At 36.9% G+C, this 23,398-nt stretch overlaps 6 protein-coding genes across 7 annotated transcripts; 2 read left to right on the plus strand and 4 right to left on the minus strand.

Moving 5' to 3' along the window:
• Nucleotides 1–64: 64 nt before the first annotated feature.
• Nucleotides 65–3,904, minus strand: LOC111801601 (probable serine/threonine-protein kinase PBL3). The gene is made up of 6 exons (XM_023685640.1): nt 3,662–3,904; nt 2,323–2,657; nt 2,103–2,238; nt 1,892–2,028; nt 1,587–1,710; nt 65–1,024 (listed from the first exon to the last, which is right to left on the minus strand). The coding sequence occupies exons 1-6, from the start codon at nt 3,723–3,725 to the stop codon at nt 603–605; spliced, it is 1,218 nt and encodes a 405-aa protein (XP_023541408.1). The 5' UTR covers nt 3,726–3,904; the 3' UTR covers nt 65–602.
• A 2,341-nt stretch (nt 3,905–6,245) lies between these two features.
• LOC111802650 (transcription factor PRE3-like) lies at nt 6,246–6,905 on the minus strand. The gene is made up of 2 exons (XM_023687083.1): nt 6,622–6,905; nt 6,246–6,542 (listed from the first exon to the last, which is right to left on the minus strand). The coding sequence occupies exons 1-2, from the start codon at nt 6,742–6,744 to the stop codon at nt 6,393–6,395; spliced, it is 273 nt and encodes a 90-aa protein (XP_023542851.1). The 5' UTR covers nt 6,745–6,905; the 3' UTR covers nt 6,246–6,392.
• Nucleotides 6,906–12,048: 5,143 nt separating this feature from the next.
• Nucleotides 12,049–13,143, plus strand: LOC111802166 (glucuronoxylan 4-O-methyltransferase 1-like). Its single transcript, XM_023686430.1, has one exon. It carries the CDS (start codon nt 12,076–12,078, stop codon nt 12,937–12,939), a length of 864 nt encoding a protein of 287 aa, XP_023542198.1. The 5' UTR covers nt 12,049–12,075; the 3' UTR covers nt 12,940–13,143.
• A 912-nt stretch (nt 13,144–14,055) lies between these two features.
• On the minus strand, nt 14,056–15,217 carry LOC111802616. Its single transcript, XM_023687047.1, has 2 exons — nt 15,018–15,217; nt 14,056–14,734 (listed from the first exon to the last, which is right to left on the minus strand). The coding sequence occupies exons 1-2, from the start codon at nt 15,183–15,185 to the stop codon at nt 14,222–14,224; spliced, it is 681 nt and encodes a 226-aa protein (XP_023542815.1). The 5' UTR covers nt 15,186–15,217; the 3' UTR covers nt 14,056–14,221.
• Nucleotides 15,218–15,945: 728 nt separating this feature from the next.
• On the minus strand, nt 15,946–19,240 carry LOC111801509. 2 transcript variants are annotated; one of them, XM_023685523.1, is made up of 6 exons: nt 19,037–19,240; nt 18,811–18,912; nt 18,442–18,670; nt 17,564–17,655; nt 17,289–17,396; nt 15,946–16,200 (listed from the first exon to the last, which is right to left on the minus strand). In XM_023685523.1, the coding sequence occupies exons 1-6, from the start codon at nt 19,130–19,132 to the stop codon at nt 16,039–16,041; spliced, it is 789 nt and encodes a 262-aa protein (XP_023541291.1). In that variant the 5' UTR covers nt 19,133–19,240; the 3' UTR covers nt 15,946–16,038. The 2 variants fall into 2 exon arrangements, with proteins under 2 accessions (XP_023541291.1, XP_023541292.1); XM_023685524.1 differs by lacking the exon at nt 17,289–17,396.
• Nucleotides 19,241–20,324: 1,084 nt separating this feature from the next.
• LOC111802651 (BAHD acyltransferase At5g47980-like) lies at nt 20,325–22,526 on the plus strand. The gene is made up of 2 exons (XM_023687084.1): nt 20,325–20,735; nt 21,547–22,526. The coding sequence occupies exons 1-2, from the start codon at nt 20,325–20,327 to the stop codon at nt 22,444–22,446; spliced, it is 1,311 nt and encodes a 436-aa protein (XP_023542852.1). The 3' UTR covers nt 22,447–22,526.
• Nucleotides 22,527–23,398: the final 872 nt, after the last annotated feature.

Consider the following 23,398-nt stretch of genomic DNA (forward strand, 5'->3'; position numbering starts at 1 on the left):
CTTCCTTGGGTTTCGCTTATTCTGATTCAGATACTGTCTTTGATGTTTGTCTTTAAAGTAGAAATGTAGAAACTGAGATGTTTGTTCAATATTTTGTTCCTGAAAAAGGAAATGAATTGCTCGGCATCTGAAACCGATGCAACAGGCAAAGGTTGCTGAATTCGAGCCATTTCCGAGTACATTCTTGATGGTGAACATGTAAACAAGGTATACGAACTGCATTAAACTTGGAGCTAAGTGATATCTCATACAGACAAATAACACAAATCACTCATAACCCCATCAGTTTTGTCGACTCTCAACCCGATGATTTCCCAAAATGAGCATGAGCTCGACCACCATGGGAATGGTGCGGCATAGACCATTATTGGGTTCGAGAAGGAATGTTGACGTAAATCGTGACATCTTAGCTTGAAATCCTTGTCATGTCCTTTCGTATTTGATTCATTTATGTCCTCTTCCTTATCACGACTCTAACTCCCAATGCAAATCCCTCGGGATAAACGGCCAACTAAAGCAACGCTCTTAAATGGCTGATGCTACTCATTATTTCCATCCTTACTTTGTAAAGGTAATATCTCTGCAACATGTCCTTTGGGGTTTCATATGGATGGTAATGGAGAGCTCCCTTTCTGTGTTGTGGAATTTACAGGTGAAGGTAAATTATGTGTTACTGGGGACTTCGGTCCTGGACTGCTTGCTCTTTGGTTATCGGTGGGCTTAACCAGGAGGAGCTGTTCCAGAGCATATAAAACTTCCGACATCAGTGGTCGGAATTTTGCCTCCCGAATGCACTGCAACGCAAGGATTGTAGTCATGTAAGCAGCTTTTTGTGGGTATTTCCCCTCCAACCTGGTGTCCATTATCCGAAATAACTTGCGCTTATCGGCTAGATAAGGTCTTGCCCAATCCACAAGATGCTGTTCGACGCCGACTTTAGTTTTATCTACAACACGTCTTCCCGAGAGGAGCTCTAGTAGCACGACCCCAAAGCTATACACATCACACTTGGCTGTTAGCATACCTGCATTGCAAAGAGAGGTGATATGAACATGTTTTGCCTAGGCTTGGGGGCACTGTAGTTTGAGATCAAACATTTAGAAACCCGTAGTTACAACAAAACTTTAACTTTCCATTCAGTAAACGAAAAGAGACTAATGCTGTAACAACGCAAGCTCATCACTAACAGATATTGTTCGCTCATCAGCCTCACGGTTTTAAAACGTGTCTACTAGGGAGAGGTTTCCACACCTTTATAAGGAATGCTTCGTTACCCTCTCCAACCAATATAGGATCTCACAATCTACCCCCTTGGAGGCCCAACGTCCTCGCTGGCACACCGTCTGGTGTTTAGTTATGATACCATTCATAATAGCCCAAGCTCACTGCTAGCAAATATTGTCCGTTTTGGCCTATTACGCATCGCCGTTAGCCTTACGATTTTAAAACGCATCTACTCGGTAGAAGTTTTCACACCTTTATAAGAAATGCGTCGTTCCCATCTCCAACCAACAATGCTCAAAGGATACAAATTCAAAAGGCATCCCAATAAACCGGTGATTCTTAAAATGGGGCAGAAAACAAACCGGTGGCAATGTATTCTGGAGCAGCATAGCCTTGAGTACCAATGACCCGAGTGGACACATGACTCCGATCACCAGTTGGGCCTGCTTTCGCCAAACCAAAGTCCGAAAGCTTTGCATTGAATTCCTGTGTGCATAATAATTTCATACTTACAGATCAGACAGCTAAACTTTAGTTATAAATTCACAACAGCTTGTATAGATTAGAACGAGAACGAGGAGGAAGTGTTCGAATCTTCGCTCTACTTCCTATTACGCTACTTGGCAGGCTTGGAGAACAAACATTTCATTTACTCGAATTGACATACAGAATCTAAGAGGATGTTCGAAGCCTTGAAATCGCGATAGATAACTGGCTCTGCGGAGTTGTGCAGAAAGGAAAGCCCTCGAGCAGCTCCGATGGCAACTTTGATCCTTATTGCCCAAGAAAGTGGTCGTGCACCCACTGCATTATTGTATGACAGAGATAGTTAAGAACAAAGGTTAATGGTTGCAGTTAGCCAAAACGTTTCGACTTACTTCTGAATAGATGATTTTCGAGGCTGCCTTTGGACATGTACTCATAGACGAGAAGTCGGCTCTCCCCATCGAGGCAGAATCCGATTAGTTTAACGAGATTTGGATGATGAAGCTGACTGAGGTGAGTTACTTCTGACTGCAATCAATAGCAACCTGATTTATAAAGCCAACTATAAGCCCGAAAGATCAACGGGTCGTATAAAAAGAACGAGAAAACTACCAGCCATTCCTTGTGGCCTTGATAGCCTTCAGAGTTAAGCTTCTTGATAGCAACAACCATTCCAGTTCCAGGCTTCACTGATTCGAGCGTTTGTTCATCGAGCCATCCTTTGTAAACATGACCGAACCCTCCTTCTCCAATGAGAGTGTCGGGGCGGAAGCTTTTCGTGGCATTCTTAAGCTCACTGTATGTGAAGGCTTTCAGATTTGGAGACAACAATATTTCACCTTCAGATCTTTTAGGTTGAAGACCTCTGGATGGAGTATTCCCACCAAGTGCTGGAGCTCTCAAAGCAGCAGTTGAATGACCTTTCCTATCTTGATTATTTGGTGTTTCTGCAAGGGATAACAATCACAATGACTTAATATGAAGCTCAAAGATCAATGTTTGAGCTAAAGTTCATTAACAAGAACACAGCCTCCTTCGCACAGTCCGATCCCACTCGGTTCGAGTGTTTCCAACATATCGTATCTTGTGCTCGTTGTCTCTCGAACTCCCGTGCATTAACCCCAAGCGAAAATTTCTCCAATGTTCCATAGCCTACTATAACTTAGCTTCGGTTTAGTATGCACTAGATAAACCGAGAAGCGTAGCAAACTCTTACTGAATAGTCCGAAAGAGCAAACTTAAAGAGGACAACATATGCTAGCAGTGGGCCTGGGTTGTTGCCGCCACCGTCTATCTGCCTCCTAGGAAACACATTATGATCTTCAAACCAGACGGTCTCCTAGGAAACACATTATGATCTTCAAACCAGCTGCAGTTCATTCGAAAGCAAACGTATAAATAAATAAAATCCTGACCCGCCAGTTGTTTCATCTATCTCTTCACGAGACAGGTTAGTTAATAGTCCAATCCTACCAGGCTTTCCCTTTCGAGTTTTCCCTCAAGGTTTTTAACTCCACCGATGTGTGATCTCACAATCTACCCCCTTCAAGATCCAATGTCCTCTGGCACTTAATTCTCTCTCCAATCAATATAGGATCTCACAGTCCATGCTCTTTCGAGACCTAGCGTCTTTGCTGGCACACCGCTCAGTGTCCACCCCTACGGGGCTCAGTGTCCTTGCTAACAACTTACAAAGCTAAAACTACGACATGGGAATTGAATCCAAGCTACAAAAAACATCGCATAAAGGGGAAAACAATGGCAGAGAAATCACAAGAAAAACCAAAAAAGCGCTACAATCCACTCATCCATGAAAAACCCTAAACAAAGAAATCACGGAAAGCTACCATTTCCAGAACACAAAACAAAGATCATCTACTAAAAAAATGACGAAAAACGAGAAGAATCCATGGAATCAACAACAAAAAGGGAATTAGGGCAAAGAAATTACCAGAATTAGGGAGCGATTTGAGAGAGATATTGACCTTAGCGCGAGCTTGGAGGCAATTACCCATTGGAAAAAAACGAGAACGAAAGCAAGAAGAAGGCAACAACAAGAACAAGTACGAAGAACTCTGAAAATATTGCAGAGTTCGAATCGTTCTAGTGACGCTTCTCTCGCTCCTCTTCGAGCATCGGGCGATTCTTCTCGCCCAGTTATGGAGGTTAACATCAAATCTGAACCAATGCAACANAAAATAAATTTGGGATTAATTTCATTTCGATTTAGAATTAAAAAAAAATAGATATAGTGACGCCGGAAGAACGGAAAGGGAGAGGGATGAGAATGTCAATGTCAAAAAATGATCAATTGCTGACGTGTAAGTACCGGAATACACTGCGCCGGCGACAAGCAACTCCGTTAAATACACTTTTACTAAAATGCCCCCAACTTTTATTATATTACATTAATTATACCATATTGTTATTAATAAAAATTAAAAAAAAAAAAGAGAAATTTAGGAAAATGTAAAATGACATTTTTAGGAAAATACTTTTTTTTTTCAACTTAAAATTTTAGTTAAAAATGATTTGTCTCGGACCGAGACGTAGAAGCTTTTTCTGTCCTCGTCCAAAATTTTTCATTTATTTTTGCTGGGAATTAGTAAAAATTAAATTTTTTTAATCATTTTTATTCTGTCGAGTTAAATAGACATTTTTAATACAAATATCAAGTTTTTATTTTTATTTATGAAACGTGATAAAATTGTTGAGATTATAATGTAAAAAAAATGAAAATTTGAGAAATAATATATAATTTGATAGCATTATCCATTTTTTTTCCTGGTCAGATCAATAAGGTCATGAAAAACAGAAATGATATATTTACTAATTTAGCGTTATGACTAATTTTATGATAGTTAGGTTATGTTGGCTCTTTAAATAGGTGCGATTTTCTGGAAGAATGAAATATCGTAAGTGAAATTGAATTTTGGTTAATAAGAACGATCAGCTAAGATAAGCTTACGAGCACTAAGACGATCTCTTAAGAATTTCCTTAAAAAAAACATGTGAGTGAGAACAAAACATGTTTTACCGACCATATTGGTCTGTGATGATGGTCTCCCCTCTTGCAAAAACATGGTACGCACGGGATAATCCACACTCTCAGAAACATGTCAAGACAAGCAGACAACATAACCATGTAACAAAAAAGACGTTAAAAATATCAATTATTTTTTTAAATCAAAATAAAAAATTATATAAAAAAATAAGTAATTATAATTATTGATATTTTTCAATTATACAACTTAGGAAAAAAAAAAAAAATTGATCCAAGGGTCCAGTCTACATTGCTACCCAATCTTTTTCATCAGAGAAAAATTATTAAATTATTTACGTTCTCTTTATTATCCTTATCTACCCCTTATCACATCGATATCTAATAATTTACAGATAGATATGATAAGATCAATAAAAATTAAGTTCGGTTACCTTATTAGCACGAGGAACTAGGTATAGCATAGACCTCCGTTATTTATATATGGAGTTCTGATTCTGGTGGCAACATGCTATGGGGTGGCGGTCCTGCTTATCAGGTCAAATCAATACGTTCGAAGAAGAAAGATTGGAATATCAATCTCAATCCCATCAATCGAATCGCTTTTTCGAGAAATACGAGACATCTAAGTCATACAAGTAAAGAGATATATTCACTTATAAGAAAAATAAAAAATAGGAACAGTGATTGGATTGATGATAAAGAAAGAGAATTTTTGGTTCAGTTATTCACCTTAACCACAGAAAAAAGGATTTATCAAATTCTATTAAGTCTGACTCATAGTGATCATTTAATCAAAGAATAACTCTGGTATATATATATATATATTTATTTATTTATTATAATTATTCCTAAATGTCGAGAAATATATTCATATAAACCATAATTAATAATTATATCAATTTAAAGTTAGTCGTATTAATTAAATTTTTTGAATAATTTAAATAATTTGTTTCAAATAAATAATAAATTTTAAATGTGTTAAAATCGATGCATTAAATATTGAGATTTATTTATTTATTTATTTATTGGTGTGGTTGAATGCTCTTCACGCGTGCTTTCAGAAGAAGCAGCAGCTACACTTCCAATTTGTTTTCATATTCATTGCTTTTCTTTAGGGCATCGCCCACATCTATATATATATATATATATATATATATATATATCTTCTTATCCTTTTCCCCATACTTTCCTTCCAATTCATAGCCACACACAACAACAACGTGCCATTTCCTTCCCGTGCCCGATCAAGATCTCACGCTAGTTAAAAAGAAGGTAGAAACTTCTTCTTAATAGACGTGTTTTAAAATCGTGAGGTGGACGGCGATACGTAACGGGTCAAAACAGACAATATCTATTAGTAGTGAGCTTGAACTGTTATAGATTCTTTCGGGTCGTGTTCTTCTAGTTAAATTAATTAGATTAGTGATTCAATACAGAGAGATTGCAAATTGTCAAGATACAAGTCACGAAAGTACTGAAATATTGATAGAAGATTGTACTTACTGTAACTCATCGGTATTGTTAGATTAGCTTAACGTAACAAAAAACCCGAGTTTTTTTTTCTTTTTTCTTATTGAAACCCTTTAACGAGAAACTTTTACAAAACCCAAAAACCCTAAACCGACGAACATTTAATTACTTATAGCAACATCATATCATATCATAGTTATTAAACATCTCACTGTGTGAGCAAGCTTCTTATAATGGCTGCTTGAGCTGTGTCAGATGTCGCTAACAACTCCGACAGTCTCTCACTCAGATCGTCTACTTCTCTATGTAAACTTCGAATGTAATTGCATGTCTCTTGCAATACCTTTGCAGCGGAAACCTACAAAAGAAGAAGAAAAAAAGTCATAATGGGTCTATCTCGAATCTCTTTCTAATACCATACTAACGCTCGTGCATACCTTATCAGAATGGCGATTACGAATCTCGGGCAAGAGCTGTTGCAGCTTATGAACGAGGTCAGTGATCTGTTCGTCGCTGATTCTTATTGCACTCGATTGCCTCGAACGAGATCTACCCGACATGTTGTTATAGATAATGTCGAAAAAAGGAGCTAGCTTTACAAGAGTGAGTGAGGAAAGAGGTAAAGGGTTTGTTTCTAATGTTTGTTTAAGCTATAAAAAGGAGTTAAAAATGGGAAAGGAACAAAGAGAAGGAAGGGATCTAAAGAAGAAATGCATGGGAGAAAGCTGTGGGCTAAGAGCTCTATTTAAATAGGGTTTTGGGAATGCTCCATTTTTGTTGTCTTTGCATACAAACCACAAGTGGGTCTTAGTGGACTCTCTGAGGACTTTGATGACAACCATGTGTACCTTCAATTATAAAATAACCCTTAATAGGCATCTTTTTCCGTTGGTGCGATCAGCTCTCGATTCGAACGTCTAACTTTTTAGTTGATATACGTCGCAATCAGTCTCGTGGCTGTCATGACTTCCCTTTTCTGTTCTTAACTTAGTTCGAGGGTTTTTTTCGTATACTAAAACGAACCTGGTCCAAGCTAATGATAGGAGAAATCAGGGTCTAACCATCCTAAAGTAATCTATACCAACAGACTTCAAACGGGTTATAGGGTTTACCAATAGACTTCAAACGGGTTATAAAGTTTACCAACAGACTTCAAACGGGTTATAGGGTTTATCAACAGACTTCAAACGGGTTATGGGGTTTACCAACAGACATCAACAGACTTCAAACGGGTTATGGGGTTTACCAACAGACTTCAAAACGGGTTATAGGGTTTACCAACAGACTCCAAACGGGTTATAGGGTTTACCAACAGACTTCAAACGGGTTATAGGGTTTACTGGCTAAGCTTTACTTCAATGCCTATGACGTGGTCAATGGCTATGTCACTTATGGCCAGAAGAGACATTACGATCCTACTTAGGGTTTGCTACCTAATCCTCGATAATTTTAAAATTTACGGAATAAATATCGGTATATACTAATTTTGATATTAACATAAAATTCTAAAAAAATAATAAAAAAAAGCATTATATATAATAAAATAATAATTAAAAAAAAAGGAAATGGGCCTACGTGGAGGAATCGGAACCCGAGGGATAAATAAATGGGTTGACTAGTCAAAGTTGATAAGTGCTTCCATGTTCGCGAGATTTACAACGTGTCACGCCAAACATCTCCATACATTACATGCACCGACTTTTTCCCCACATTTAATTATTTATTTTTATTTTTATTTTTATTTTCCAAGAAAAATCCCCACCGTTGGATCCTAAATTCCAATCAAAACTTTTTAAAAAATAAAAATAAAAAAATTATTTATTATTTAAATTATGATTATAATATATATACAAATTTTGGAAGTTGAGAGCAAGTTGACTACGGAAGACAGGACATTTGCAGCTAAATTAAAATTAAAAAAATTAAAAAATTAAAATTAAAAAAGTAATTAAAAAAATAATTAAGAAAAAAAAAGGAGATTTAAGATGACAATGAAATCTCGTGGCAGAGAGATCTGATTTTGGGTTTGCATTTGGAGAAATATTATTCTTCATTGTCACGTGCTTATGCTCCACGTCATCATTTCCCAATCCCAATATAAATAATTTTATTTTTTTTAACTTTAAATATTTTTAAATGTTTGTTTACAACAATTTTTGCCTTTTAATTATTAATAATTAAAAGACGACATGTATTTGAGGAAATTATTTTTATATTATATGATCCAATTAAAAATAATATTTTTATGTTTATTATTTTATTAAAAAATAATTTTTTTAATTAATATAATATTTCATGTTATAGATTTTATTTTAATTGATAATAATATATTTCGGTGTATCAAAAATTGTGTTGATTGGACTAAGAGCGTATTAATGATATCAGACAGAATAACGAGTGTAGTATACTAGTTGAGCGGATTTTTTTTTGTTTGCCTTTACGAGTTGAGCAAACCAATCAAAAAGCTTGATCGTGAATTTACTTGAGGTTCTCATTACTAACACGACATCGTGTGTGTTTACGTCGATGTATCTGCTTCAACTTTACCTGTTTCCAGCTGGTGAAGGAACCTATACTTTTGTCACTATAGACGTTTAGCTATAATTTTTTTTTTAATGTAACGTCACGTTCACATAAATAATCATCGAATTTTTTTTTTTTTTTTTTTTTTTTTGGTAATAATTAATAATTTCCACATGATTGAATAGGAAAACACGAGACTCCATTATTGAAAATAGTCAAAGTAGTAGTTATGCTATTATTTTATTCGCTGCAAAAGATAAGGTAAAAGTCGAGTTTGGTATTTGATGGTCTCGACATTCTTCTGTATCTTATACGTCATGACCATTTACCTATTTCAGTTCGTTTATAAAAGTGAAGATTTGTAACCGTCCAAGCTCACTGCTAGTAGATATTGTTCGCTTTGGTCTGTTACGTATCGTTAGTTTTAAAACGAGTCTACTAGAGAGAGATTTTCACTCCCTTATAAGTAATGTTTAGTTTCCCTCTCCAATTGATGTGGAGTCTTATAAGACTATACCGACAAACAAACCCGAGTCATTTTAACATGTTTTGTCTTCATTCCTATACTAGTTTTAAAACGCGTCCACTAGGAAGAGGTTTCCACACCCTTATAAGTAACGCTTCATTTCCCTCTTCAACTGATGTGGGGTCTTATAAGACTAAACCCACAAACAAACCCGAGTCATTTTAACATGTTTTGCCTGATCTGGGGTCTTATAAGACTATACCCACAAACAAACCCGAGTCATTTTAACATGTTTTGTCTTCATTCACATACTAGTTTTAAAACGCGTCTACTAGAGAGAGGTTTCCATGCCCTTATAAGTAATGCTTCGTTTCCCTCTCCAACTGATGTGGGGTCTTATAAGACTATACCCACAAACAAACCTGAGTCGTTTCCCTCTCCAACTGATGTGAGGTCTTATAAGACTATACCCACAAACAAACCCGAGTCGTTTCCCTCTCCAACTGATGTGGGGTCTTATAAGACTATACCGACAAACAAACCCGACCCGTCTACTAGGGAGAGGTTTCCACACCCTTATAAGTAATGTTTCGTTTCCTTCTCTAACCGACGTGGGTCTTATAAAACTATACCCACAAACAAACCCGAATCATTTTAACATGTTTTGTCATCACTCACATACTCATTAGAAATTTTTTCGGGCTTGCTTAACTTTGAAGTTCATATGTAACTCGTCTGCTAGGAGTAGGTTTCCACCCCTTATAAATGGTATTTTGTTCTCCTCCCAACCAATCCCCAACCAATATGGGACATCACATCATATAATATTGAGTTATCCAAAAATGAAAGCAGTATAGATAGTAACTTCAATTCTTTTAACCATTAAATTATGATTTTTTAAAATTAATTTTGCTTTTTTATTTTTACTAAAAAAAATATAAATAAACAAATTAATAAGGTTTGTAATACTGGAATTAAGATATTATAATTTATTTAAAGGTAATTGGTTGGAATCTCTTAATATTTTATTTAAAATATCTGAAACATAAATATTATTTTATTATGATACGGAATAAAATTAAGTAATTAGAAAATAAAAAGGGAAACAAAAGGATGGAAAAGGCAGCGTGCACATGAATCATTAACAGCCAGAAACCCCTTTTTTTAATTTTTAATTTTTTAATTAAAAAAATGAATTTTAAATTAATTTTAGAAAAAGACTGTCATTTTTTAATTAATTAAGATGAAAAATTAGTACTGATTTGGGATTTATTTTATTTATTATTTAATCCTTTGGAACGTGAAGAAATTATTTATGAAAATGTTTTGACTCAAAATCACGTGGGAAAAGCTTAAATAATAATAATAATAATAATAATAATTTAAAAATTATGTGCTACTAAATATTATTTTTATTTTTACCAAAATAAATATAATTTAATAATAATTGAAGTATATTATTTTTATTTTTTTTTATTTTTTTTATTTATTATACTAAAAAAAAATATTTTTTTTTCTTACTATTTTTAAAAATTTTAAGTTTTTATTTATATTTTAATTTTTTTTTCGGGAAGATAATATATTATTAAGACGAGAGGATCTCACAGCTTGGTAACGAAGCAACGAGAAAATAATTAATGACTAAGCTGACAAGTTGAGTAAGAAAACAAACGAAAACGATATCAATGAAGGATATCCTATAAAGTGAGGAAGTTGGTAAGGCACTACTCGTCTACGACGAGCAATTATTAGAGAAGTACAATTGGATAATGTTCAAAATAGTTTAGGGAGAGGAAGGACTCGAACCATAAAGGCGTAAGTTTTGTTCCGTCCAATTATGATGATAAGGTGTATACTAGGTTAACATGTAAACACGACAGCTACGACCAACGCCACTATTAATATGACTTAATTTTATAAAATAAAATAAAAATGATAAGGAAACTCCAACGTAAGATAAAATCGGACTAGCATAGAAAGAACAAGTCACAAAACGAAGAAGAAGAGAGGCTCGAGGCCGACCATAGAGGCTCGTGCCCTTGGCTCTCGTGATCTTAGTTTAGCTCAATCCGTTCCATTTTTAGCTTAATTCGAAAACAAACAAAGAAAACTCTAGAAGAGTCATATCAACACACATTAGTCCTTCCCTAGTTTTGGGTCCACTGTTTCGATCATGATTTTTGTATCCCCGAAAGAAAAAGTCTTCTTTTTGAACTGTAACAGCCCAAGCCTACCACTAGCCGATATTGTTCTCTTTGAACTTTTCCCTTTTGGGTTTCCCCTCAAGGTTTTTAAAATGCGTCTCCTAGGGACAGGTTTCCACACCCTTATAAACAGTGTTTCGTTCTCCTCCCCAACCAATGTGGACATCACATGGACAATTGTGGGTAAGAAGAGAATCAAACCTCGACACCGACGTTTAAAGCTACATTCTCTAATCCTCTAAGCTACACACCCTACCTTGTCTCCACTGAACCTATTCTCGAGAAACCCTAAAAAAAAAAAAAGAACTTTTCCCCTCCTAGCCATTTACCATTTCGGGTTAGAAAGATAAGCTTAATTTGGACCCTTGACGCCTCGAAAACGTGATTTCTAGGTAAATATAACTTATAAGACCAACCAAACCTATAAATTACCGATATTCGAAAGATTTATACTTCCAACGAACCTCGATTTATCCATATAATTCACCAAAACAACGAAAAAGAACAAAGTTTTGATGGAACTCCACACCAAACCATGAACAACATTACCCATTGTTGCTTCATTCAAAATATTAGCTGATTTCTTGTCACAATCCCCTACCAAAATCTCACCTATTTCCACCCATTCTTCCACTCTAAGCTATGCCAATCACTAAATAAAACTCTATTGATTCACAAACCCCTTTACTTCACTCAAAATGAGGCCTAAAACACATCCAATGCACCAATTTTTCAACCTCAAAACCCTAATTTTAGCTCTATTTCTTTCATTGTTCTTCATTTTCCTCATGAAATCTACCATTTTTGATTCATCCACACAAAACCCATCTCAAAAGTTTCAATCTTTTTCATCACAAGCTCCAAAAAATTGCACCCTTTGCAACAAAATCCCTCGCTCTTTATCCCATGCCCTAATCCATTACGCCACCTCCTCCATAACCCCACAACAAACCCTAAAAGAAATCATGGTGGCAGCCTCGGTCCTCGCCGTTCGGTCACCGTGCAACTTCCTCGTCTTTGGTCTCGGTCACGATAGCCTCATGTGGGCTACGTTAAACCATGGTGGCCGGACGTTATTCCTCGAAGAAGACGAATCATGGATTCAACAAATACATCGTCGTTTTCCAATGTTGGAATCTCGACATGCTTGCTATGATAGCAAGGTTCAACAGGCTGATAGTTTGATGGATGTCGGAAAAGGATTGGAGTGTAGGGTGGTTGGTGACCCGAAATACTCAGTGTGTCAACTAGCACAAAAGGGTCTCCCGGAAGAAGTGTATGACGTGAAGTGGGATTTGATTATGGTGGATGCACCGACTGGGTACTATGACGATGCGCCGGGGAGGATGACGGCGATCTATACGGCGGGGATGATGGCGAGGAATAGGGAAGAAGGGGGAATTACAGATGTATTTGTGCATGATGTGAATAGGGAAGTGGAAGATAAGTTTTCAATGGAGTTTTTGTGCGAAGGTTATATGGTGAAACAAGAAGGAAGATTGAGGCATTTTAGAATTCCTTCTCATAGAAATGAATTAGATAAACCCTTCTGTCCATTTTAATCTCGAGAATATTATGTGAGTCAGGTTATGAGCGTTTTGCCCATTTTAATCTCGAGAATGTTATGTGGGTCAGGTCACGAGCGATTCTTATGAGATGTGTAACGATTGTGTTCTAACAAAAAAAAGAAGAAATAGAGTCAAAGGAGTGGTGTGAGGGCATTTTGGTCATTTTATATATCATGAACGTTCGGAAGAGATTCAAGTTAAATGACGAGTTTTAATAATTTTTAATGAAATATATTTTTTTAGAAAAATAAACATTGCCCTAATTCTAGTAAATATATTTCATTTCTAAATCACTTTTTAATGAGAAAAAATAAAATTAAAAATATCTAAATTTTTCTTTAATCCCTACCTATCATAGCAATAAACCCTTATTTAAAAATGTAATTAATATTGCAATAAAGAAAACTACGTTTATAGTTCATTACATTCTTTTTAACCATTAATTTATCTTTGTCTAAAAAAGTAAAAAATAAATAAATAATAATAATAATAATAATAATAAAATAAAATTGGAGAGGAGAACGAGACCTTTTTTATAAGGACGTGAACACCTCTATCTAGTAAATACATTTTAAAATCGTGAGGCTGATGGTTGACACGTAGTAGGCCAAAACGGACAATATATGCTAGAAGTGGGCTTGGACGATTACAAATGGTATTAGAGAGCCCGACATGGGGTAGTGTGTTAGTGCGATCACTGGCCTCTAAGGGGGTGGATTGTGAGATCTCACCTTGGTTGGAGAGGTGTAGAAACATTTCCCTAGTAGACGCATTTTAAAATCGTGAGGCTTACGACAATACATAATAGACCAAAGCGGACACTATCTACTAGAAGTGGGTTTGGACGGTTACAAATGGTATTAGAGCCAACATGTACGCTGGTTTCCAAGGGGGTGGATTGTGAGATTTCACGTTGGTTAAAGGGGGTGTGGAAACCTCTCGCTAGTAGACGCATTTTAAAATCATGAAGATGACAATGATTCGAAACGGGCAAAAGCTAACAATATCTGCTAACAGTGGGCTTGAGCTATTATATGTTTAAATCTTCATCTCCCGAACTTAAAATTTAAAAAGTGAACCACTACTAGAAAAGGTAGCAATACTTTAATCTCCGAGTCATGTCATGTCGACCCACAACCATAATCTATTCAAATTCTTCAACGATATTGTTGAATTTAGTTCGTAAAGTTTACATTATTTTACCTCTCGTGGTAATAAAGATGTAGTCCTTACTTATTAAAGTCCCGTGATCGAGACAACACGAATTTAAACGACATCACGATCCGTCTTTCCCATCACTTGGTTTTCTAGAAACAAAGTCAAGATTATAAAGGACAGGAACCATCACTGCAGAGCTCAAGAAGACAAGCAACGGCCCACAAGTCCAAAGCAACAAAGGCAGAGCCAAATAAAAGAGTCTATTCCCAACGGTGTTCAAAACACAGCCTTTGTCCAAAAGGTCCACCAAATGGTGCTCTGTTAGCACGGACAAGGGCTGCAATGGGGCGCTGATCAGAAGGCTGGCTTGGTTCATGAACTTGATGGACAAGGAATGGCAGAAGAAGGAGAAGATGAAGATGGTTAGGATTGTTACGAACTTTAGAACCAATGTGAACTCCCCGTGCGCGCCGTAGACGGTGTCGGTTAGTGGCTTTTTGATGCTGTATGAGCTGCTGAGGACGGCGGCGAGCCCCGCGCAGAGGAGGATTGAGGTGGTCGCCATGAGGCTTGAACCCATGATCATGTTTCTAAATGTTTGAATTGCGATGATGTTCTTCTTGTCTATGTCCTGGAGAATATCAACCATTCTTAATATTCGTAATAATCTTAAAAGTATAGTAGAATTGGGTGGGTTGTGAATCGTATTTTTGGGTTGGTCGGGTGACCCGAGCATAAAAGTTCCAACCCATAAATCGAGATCAATTTTTATATATATATAGATAGATAAATCTACGATTCTCCATCCTAAAAGAATACAAAAATTATATGGGATATAATAATAAGAGTTCAACTAGACGACGACCGAAAAGATGATGGTGATATGACTTAGAGATGGTAAAAAAGGAAAATACCGCGAGCATGGCGGCGATCCACGGGCGGCGGACGGCGGCATTAACTCCGATGACGGTGGCGAGTGGCTGAGTCTTAACCTTGTACCATAACCAAGCATGATAAGTGAAGGTTAAGAGAAGACCAAGAGGAATCAATATAACATCCAAATAATAATTCTTCCACTCCATTGTTAGTTTATTTGGAGGTTTTGGTTGATTGGGCTTAGATATTTGAAGAGGATAATGCATCTTTAGCCTTTGATTAGTCTTTTAGTCTAGAAAAACTAAGCCAAGTACCATTAATATTCAGTTGACTTTCTCTTAAATTTACCATAAAACCACCTTAAATAGGTTTGTAACGAAGGAAGTTCGAGTAGAAGTAGCTCGATTAAGTCTAGGGCCAGTCAGGTCCAAAACCTAGGTCATGGAGCACTTGCATTGCAAGAAAAACAAACCATTGACCGATCATGCTTGAAATCCAAAGTTAAGTAGCAATTCTATGTTGGAAGACATCTTGAAAATTTTTCTAAGATGCATATGAGTAAGCACAAAATATGCTAGAAGAGTTCGTGTTGGTTTGTGAGGATAGTTTTCACTCTTAGAAGCGATGAATGCAAGAGGAATGTTGAAACTATCATGTGTCAAATCTGGATTACAAATCCTAAACGGAATACTAGACATGAATTGTTACAATTTCTATGAAAGATGGAGAGAAAATCAATTTATGCTTCATTGACTGTTCCGAGACTAAAAAATCTTAGGATAACTTATCCTTCTATCATTTCTAGTAAAAGTAATTTTAATCATAAAACCTAGGAAACCCGATTCTTTAGAACTCGAGAACATAGTTGTACAACCTACCGAACAAATCAGCCCCGAGCAACAGACTGTTAGTTCTGGTACGATGGCAGGCGTTAGAGACACCTGATTCTTCACACATGCTATGTTACCCATAAAAAATGTTGGTCATCATTCTGTCATAACTAATAAAACCAATTTTAATCACACAACTGAACCTGAAGGGCTCTGTTTCTTAACAATGCTATATGACAACCTCAAATGTGTTGCAGCCTTTACAAGAGATATATAATGCAGTTATGTTAAATCTACTCTCAATACAAAACATAGGTTTCAACCTGCAACCTCGATCGAGATGTTCAGCATGCACATCGGCCAACCGGGAACGGAGGAGGTCCAGAGTAACCTGAAAGGCCATAGAACTAGTAATTAAAAGACTGTAGAGATAAACAACGGTTGTTTCGTTTCGATCAAGCATTCGAATCATGTCGAAATTTTCACATCAATTTTACTTTTTCTTTCTAAACATCACCCTGTTATTCGACAAGTTATTCAATTCCAGGCATGGCCAATGGGGCCACAGCAGCTCAAGATAATCAGATTTATTAAGCCCCATCATGAGATCATATATCAAAGTCACAGGCAATGATCTGACAAGTTATAAAAAGATAGCAACCACAATTTCTAAATATAAATACTCAGCCAACGTATTATCTAATAATGTCACGACGTTGCTTGAACAGGATTTGTTCTATAGATTGTACTACTGTGTCGCTGAATTCTAAAACAATAAATATTATATGGTAGTAGTTGTTGAGGATGGTTGGGAGGGAGTCCCACATTGGCTAATTAAGGGGATGATCATTGGTTTATAAGTAATGAATACGTCTCCACTAGAACGAGGTCTTTTAGGGGAACCAAAAGCTAATCTATGAGAGCTTATGCTCAAAGTGGACAATGTCATACCATTGTAGAGGTTTGTGATTTCTAACATGGTATCAAAACCATGCCCTTAGCTTAGTCATGTCAATAGAATCCTCAAGGGTTGAACAAAGTTGCTAGCCTCAAAGATGTAGTCAAAAGTGACTCAAGTATCGAACAAATGGTGTACTTTGTTCAAAGGCTCTAGAGAAAATAGTCGAATTTCGATTAAGGAAAGACTGGTCGAGGGCTACATAAACCTCAAGGGAGGCTCTATAGTGTACTTTGTTCGAGGAGAGGATTGTTATGGATTGTTGAGAGGGAGTCCCATGTAGGCTAATTAAGGGGGATGATCATGGGTTTATAAGTAATGAATACATCTCCAATGTTATGAGGCATTTTGGGGAAACCAAAAGCAAATTCATGAGAGCTTATGCTTAACGTGGGCGATATCATACCATTGTGAAGATCTGTAGTTTCTAACCATAGTAACCATCAAATATCTTAATATGGACATGGGATTAAGATGAGGATGGTGGACTATAAGCTCTTAAGATCAAATTAGTGGAAAACCTCATTGCCTTTGTTAAGCTGAACTCCACAGTGAGTGCAATGTATGAAGTGTTTGTTCTCTTGCAGATCTCCTTGTTTACAAATAGGACACCATAACTTCTCAAGAACCTAACAAGACATTCAAAATAGATAAAAGGGAAATGTAAATTTGGGATTGTTTTAAGAATAAACCACGCTTTAGCAATGTAAATGTAAGATCTAGTTAATAAGAATGCCTAAAGGCATCCAAAATTTCAAGTTAATTACAGCCCTCAAGAATCAAGATAAAAACCAACCTTCTCACTGTTAAGTTGCATATGTTCGTAAACTGCACGGGCTAAGAACTCGTCTTCTTCGTCTTCCCATGTTACAATAGGGCCTTCAGATTCTGCAAGGAGCTGAGTAAACATCCTACTCAAAATAGTGATTTTAACAGCTTAAATACTACCAGAGAAGATCAATAACCATGGCTCTATTATAACAGAGCCTGCTAAAAGAACAGATGACAACAATAGCACTAGTTCAATTAGTACTTCACATTGACTATTTGTTGCATGAACTTAACAAACAAAAATCAATCTCAATTAATGACAACCCGAACAAAGTTTCCTCAAAACATTACAAATCATTTATTCCCCGGAAGACAAAGCCTGCTTACTGCTGCTTTGATACTGTGAGATCCCACATCGGTTGTAGGAATGAAACATTCTTTATAAGGGTGTGGAAACCTCTCTATAGTAGACGCGTTTTAAAACATTGAGGGGAAGTCTGGAAGGGAAAGCCCAAAGAGGACAATATCTGCTAGCGGTGAGCTTGGGCTGTTACAAATAGTATCAGAGTTAGACACCGGGTTATGTGCCAGCGAGGAGGTTGAGCCTCGAAGAGGATGGATTGGGGGGTTCCACATCAATTAGAGAGGGGAACGAGTGCTAGCGAGGACACTAGACCCTGAAGGAAGTGGATTGTGAGATCCCACGTCGATTGGAGAGGGGAACGAAACATATTTTATAAGGATGTGGAAACTTCTCCCTAGCCGATGCGTTTTAAAACTTTGAGGGGAAGCAAGGAAAAATCTAAAAAAGGCAATATCAACTAGCGGAGAGCTTCGGTAGCTACAGATACAGTCAATGAAGCCAATGAACATCAACATATAGAATGGTGTTAGAAAAATCACCTTTTTGTTTCAGATCAACATTCAAATCCTCATAAAAAATCCTTTGCATTTCCAACAAAATTTCTTCACCTTCACCTCCATAAGCATCATGAAGCCCCTCATATTCCCAAAGAACATCATCAGACTCGGGAGCAGAGGTTAAATTCTTATAACATTCATTCTCAGCTTCGTCTTTAATCTTTTTCAGCTCATCAGAAAATATATCTTGAAAAGAAGATCTGATGAAATCCTACAACCAACCAAAATCCAGAAAAACACATGCAAATTACATAACAAAGAGCAACATATAACATCAATGTCCTTCTCCACAACATCCAACAACTAATTGTTGAAATCGTAAATATTACAAAAATATTTACAAAACCTAACCTGCTGCCGATCATCGAGAGAATGGAGATAACCGGGCGACCTCATCTTCCAGAGCAAGCGGTTTCTTCCTTCTCTGACCCTCTTGCAACAGTTCTCCCTCAGCTAATCACAGTAAAATTATCAATTTCGAATAAAATTAACGAATACATTATTCTTCTTCTTCTAATTGATCATATATCCCGCAAGAAACACAAAACAATTGGCATCAAGAAAAGAGAAAATTCACCTTCTCCTTCCATGACTGATGATTGTTGTAACGAGGATGAGTCTTAATCGAAGAACGATGCGTTTGAGTGACGGAATCTGGATCCTTCTCCTCCATTTTCACTGCTTCTTTTCCGCTACGATACAGAAATTTGCCCTCAACTAATGAACGGTCCTCTCTTCATGTGGAAGCGGTGACCTTCAACATTTTAATTCCGGCCGCGAATTATGCATCGACGGCGGACAACGAACCAAACGGAGCTGCTATCAAATTGGGCTTTTCAAAATGAATTTGGGCCCGTTATGGATGGGCCCACTAGGCTTTTGCATGTGTGGAAATTTCTTCCCATGGGCCGGGTCGGGTCGAAATATCTTTTAAACCCAATTCAATCATTCGGATCATAATTCTTTTTAACTTAAAAGCAACCTTTATTACCCTAAATTTTTTCCTTCAAATTTTTATATTTATAAAAAAGTAAAATATTAGTTTATAAAAAATTTATTTATTTATTTTTAAATATATCATTAAAATTGGTCAATATTACCTAAAAAAATTAATTAAATTTTTAAGAAAATAGTATTTAATTTTTTTTTTTTTGTCTATATATGAAAAATATAGAAGACAAATAAAAATTAATAAAAAAAATATTAAAAAAAAAATCTAAATATAGTTCAACCAATTATATATATATATATATANTATATATATATATATATATATATATATATATATATATATATATATATATATATATATATATATGTATGTATATTAAAAAAAATTAATCTAAATATAATTCAACCAATTACATATATATATATACATATATATACATATATATATATATATATATAATTTGTTGAGTTATATTTAGATTAATTTTTTTAATATTTTTTTATTAATTTTTATTTGTCTTCTATATATAAATAAAAAAATACCTTGTAAATAAAATTAATTTTTTTTTTTTTTAAACAAATGAAGACTAAATTGAAAAGAAAATGTATTTGTGAGTTAAATTGGGTTAGGTTGAGACAGTAAAATATTTATTTATTTATTTTTAAATATTTAATTAAAATTTATAATTCAATATTATATATTTCAAAAAAAATTATTTGTTTGGGTTATCGAAAAAAACGTAATAATTATATATAAATTTGTAAGCAAAAATTAGAGTTCACATGATTCACGCCAAACGAAATCTCATCCGTTAAAATAGTTACAGACTTCATCATCACCATGGCCGTCCACCACTATATATATTCCGTCCATTCAGCTCCATTTTCACAGACAGAGCTTCAAAATCCCGACAATGGAACTCCAAATTCTCTCCACACAGATCATCAAACCTTCTTCTCCCACCCCTCCGGAGCTACGCCGTTTCAACCTCTCTCTGCTCGACCGGCTCGCCACCGCCGGCTACGTCCCCCTCATTCTCTTCTTCGCCAACCACGGCGGAGCGCCGCCTTTCGAGGAGAGATCTCGCCGTCTTAAGAAGTCACTGGCGGAGACTTTGACCCGGTTTTACCCACTCGCCGGTCGGGCTAGAGAGAATAGCTACATCCAATGTAACGACGACGGCGCTGAGTATGTTGAAGCTCGAGCCAACTCTGTTCTCGCCGATTTTCTTAAGGAACCGACGCCGGAGCTGCTTGCTTGTTTTCTTCCGATTAAGACTGAAGCCCCTGAGGCGGCTGATGGCGGACGTATGTTTTTAGTTCAGGTATTTTCAAGCTCACTGCTAACACATATTGTTTGCTTTAGCAAGTTAAGGTCACGGTTTCAAAACGTTTTACATGGGTCAATCTCTGTTTGGCCCGAGTAAACCTTTGCACGCCTCCGTTACCTTTTGGGAGGCTTACCCCCATAAAAACTGTCTACGTGAGACTATCCCTTGGCCTGTAGGTCATGATGTAAGGTTAGAATTCTAGCTCCTCCAGAGTCGTATCTCACGAATGGCTTTGGCCTCCCCGGAAGGGGGCCTTCTTCGCCCTCCACCTAAGCTGCACAAGAAAGGCCTAAAGCCAATCCCGGGGTGAAGATTCATGTTTTGTTTTCCTCTTCAACTGATGTGGGATCTCACAATCTACTCCTTTGAGGGCCAACATCCTCGTTGACACTCATTCTCGTCTCCAATCGATGTGGGACCTCTCAATCCACCCTCAGTCAGGGTCCAACGTCCTCGCTGGCACACCATTTGGTGTCCACCTCCCTTCGGGGCTCAGCCTCCTTGCTGACACACCATTTGGTGTTTCGCTCTTATACTATTTGTAACAGCACAAGCTCACAGCTAGCAAATACTATCCGCTTTGGCCTGTTAGATATCGTTCTTATCAACCTCGTGGTATTAAAACCATGTGCTAGGGAGAAATTTTCACACTCTTGTAATTCTCACACTTCTAACGATTTTAAAACCATTCGATGTATCACTCATATATCATTTGTAACAGCATAAGCTCACTACAAGCAGATAGTATCTGCTTTGGCCTATTACGTATTATTATCAGCCTCACGGTTTGAAAGCGTATCTGTAGGTGACATTATTTGAATGTGGCGGAATGGCAATAGGTGTAAGCTTCTCACACAAGCTAGTCGACGCATACTCCATCAGCGTCATCTTAAAAACCTGGTACCTAGCGGCGCTCGGCTCCGACACGGCGGAGGCCGAGTTTCTACAAGCATCTCTGGTTCCACCGCCGGAAGGAATCCCAATCAGTGTCCCTCCGACCGACTTAGGAGCCAAGGACAAATTAGCAAGCCGAAGACTAGTCTTCAACGGCTCCAAAATCGCCGCTCTAAAAGCCGCCGCCGCGAGTAAGCTCATACCGAACCCAACTCGGGTGGAAGCCATAACGGCGCTCATTTGGAAATGCGCAATGAAAGCCGCCACCAAAACGACGTCGTCAAATCCTCCAACTCTATCCGTCATGTCCCAAACGGTAAATTTACGCAAAAGACTAACCCCACCGCCGCCGGAATATTCCATCGGAAACCTCCTCGGGAACTTCGTGTCGGAGAGAATCCCGCCGGCGGAGAAAACCCTGCCGGAGCTGGTGGAGCTTCTGAGAGATGGAATTACAGAGTTTAATAAAAATGGGATTAATACATACGAAGGGAAAGATGCGTTTTTGAAGATAATTGAAAAGCTTCAAGAATTGGGAGCTCTGTTTATGAGAGATGACGTGGCGTTTTATATTAGTAGTAGTTGGACCCGGTTCGGGTTATACGAGATGGATTTCGGGTGGGGAAAACCGGTTTGGGTCAGTATTGGGAGCATCATGTTCTTGAATTTTGTGGTGCTTACGGATGCTAGAGATGGGGAAGGAATCGAGGCTTGGGTTACTTTGAAAGAAGATGAAATGGGTTCTTTTGAGCTTGATGAGGAGTTGCTTGATTTTGCTTCCGTCAACCCGAGCGTCGTTATGTTGACCTAAACTTGTTCGGTTCAATATAATTCTCACTTATGAAGCAAGCTCGAGCGTCGTTGTGTTGATCTAGACTGGTTCGGTTCAATATAATTGTTACTTGTGAAGCAAACCCGAACATCGTTGTGTTGACCTAGTTTGGTTCGGTTCAATATAATTGTCTCTTGTGAAGTTGTATGATGATCAAAATTATGCATCAATAATATGTATTTCAATTTTTCGTGAAATATTCTATAAATTTTATGAGATCTTTTTTTCTCGGTAATATATATATATATATGTTTTATGATCACTGGTCGGTGCCCTCAGAATAACAGTAACATCCCATACCCAGGATTTGGAGTTTGAATTCGACAGTTGATGGTCCCGACATTCATGTATGTGGTAAAGTAGCTTATTGAAGATTGAATTTTCTCTGTGGTGAGGGTTCGACCCATTTTGATGGCTTTATGATCTCTTCATGTCAGACCAAACTTGGAGCTATTTTCTGGCTGATAATTCCTTACCCTAATTCTTGTAAGTCTTTTTTAGTCAGCTTATTCTTAGGATTGTTCTCATTCGGATGTGGTTTCGGTTCATTCATGTACCTTTCGTTTACTCGGATGTTACAATAACTTATAACTCTATGTATCAATTTTTACGATAAACGTTCACGAGATTAATAAAGCTTTATAAAAACCACACTAAAACTTTCATAATAACTTCACGGTTATTAGATATTGTCTGTTTCAGCCCTCATGGTTTTAAAACGCGTATAGTAGGGAGAGGTTTCCACACCCTTATAAAGAATATTTTGTTTCACTCTCGAACTAATGTGAGATCTCACACAGTCTCTCCGACTACATTACAATACCCTTCCCCTCCCATGATAGCACCACCTAATTTTGCTGCATCGATTAGTAGTAGCACACACATCTTTATTCACCGAATAAAGTGACCTAAGTTCGTATTAACAAATTCT

The sequence above is a fragment of the Cucurbita pepo genome, chromosome LG09, assembly GCF_002806865.2.
Source record: "Cucurbita pepo subsp. pepo cultivar mu-cu-16 chromosome LG09, ASM280686v2, whole genome shotgun sequence".
In the NCBI taxonomy this organism is placed as follows: domain Eukaryota; kingdom Viridiplantae; phylum Streptophyta; class Magnoliopsida; order Cucurbitales; family Cucurbitaceae; genus Cucurbita; species Cucurbita pepo.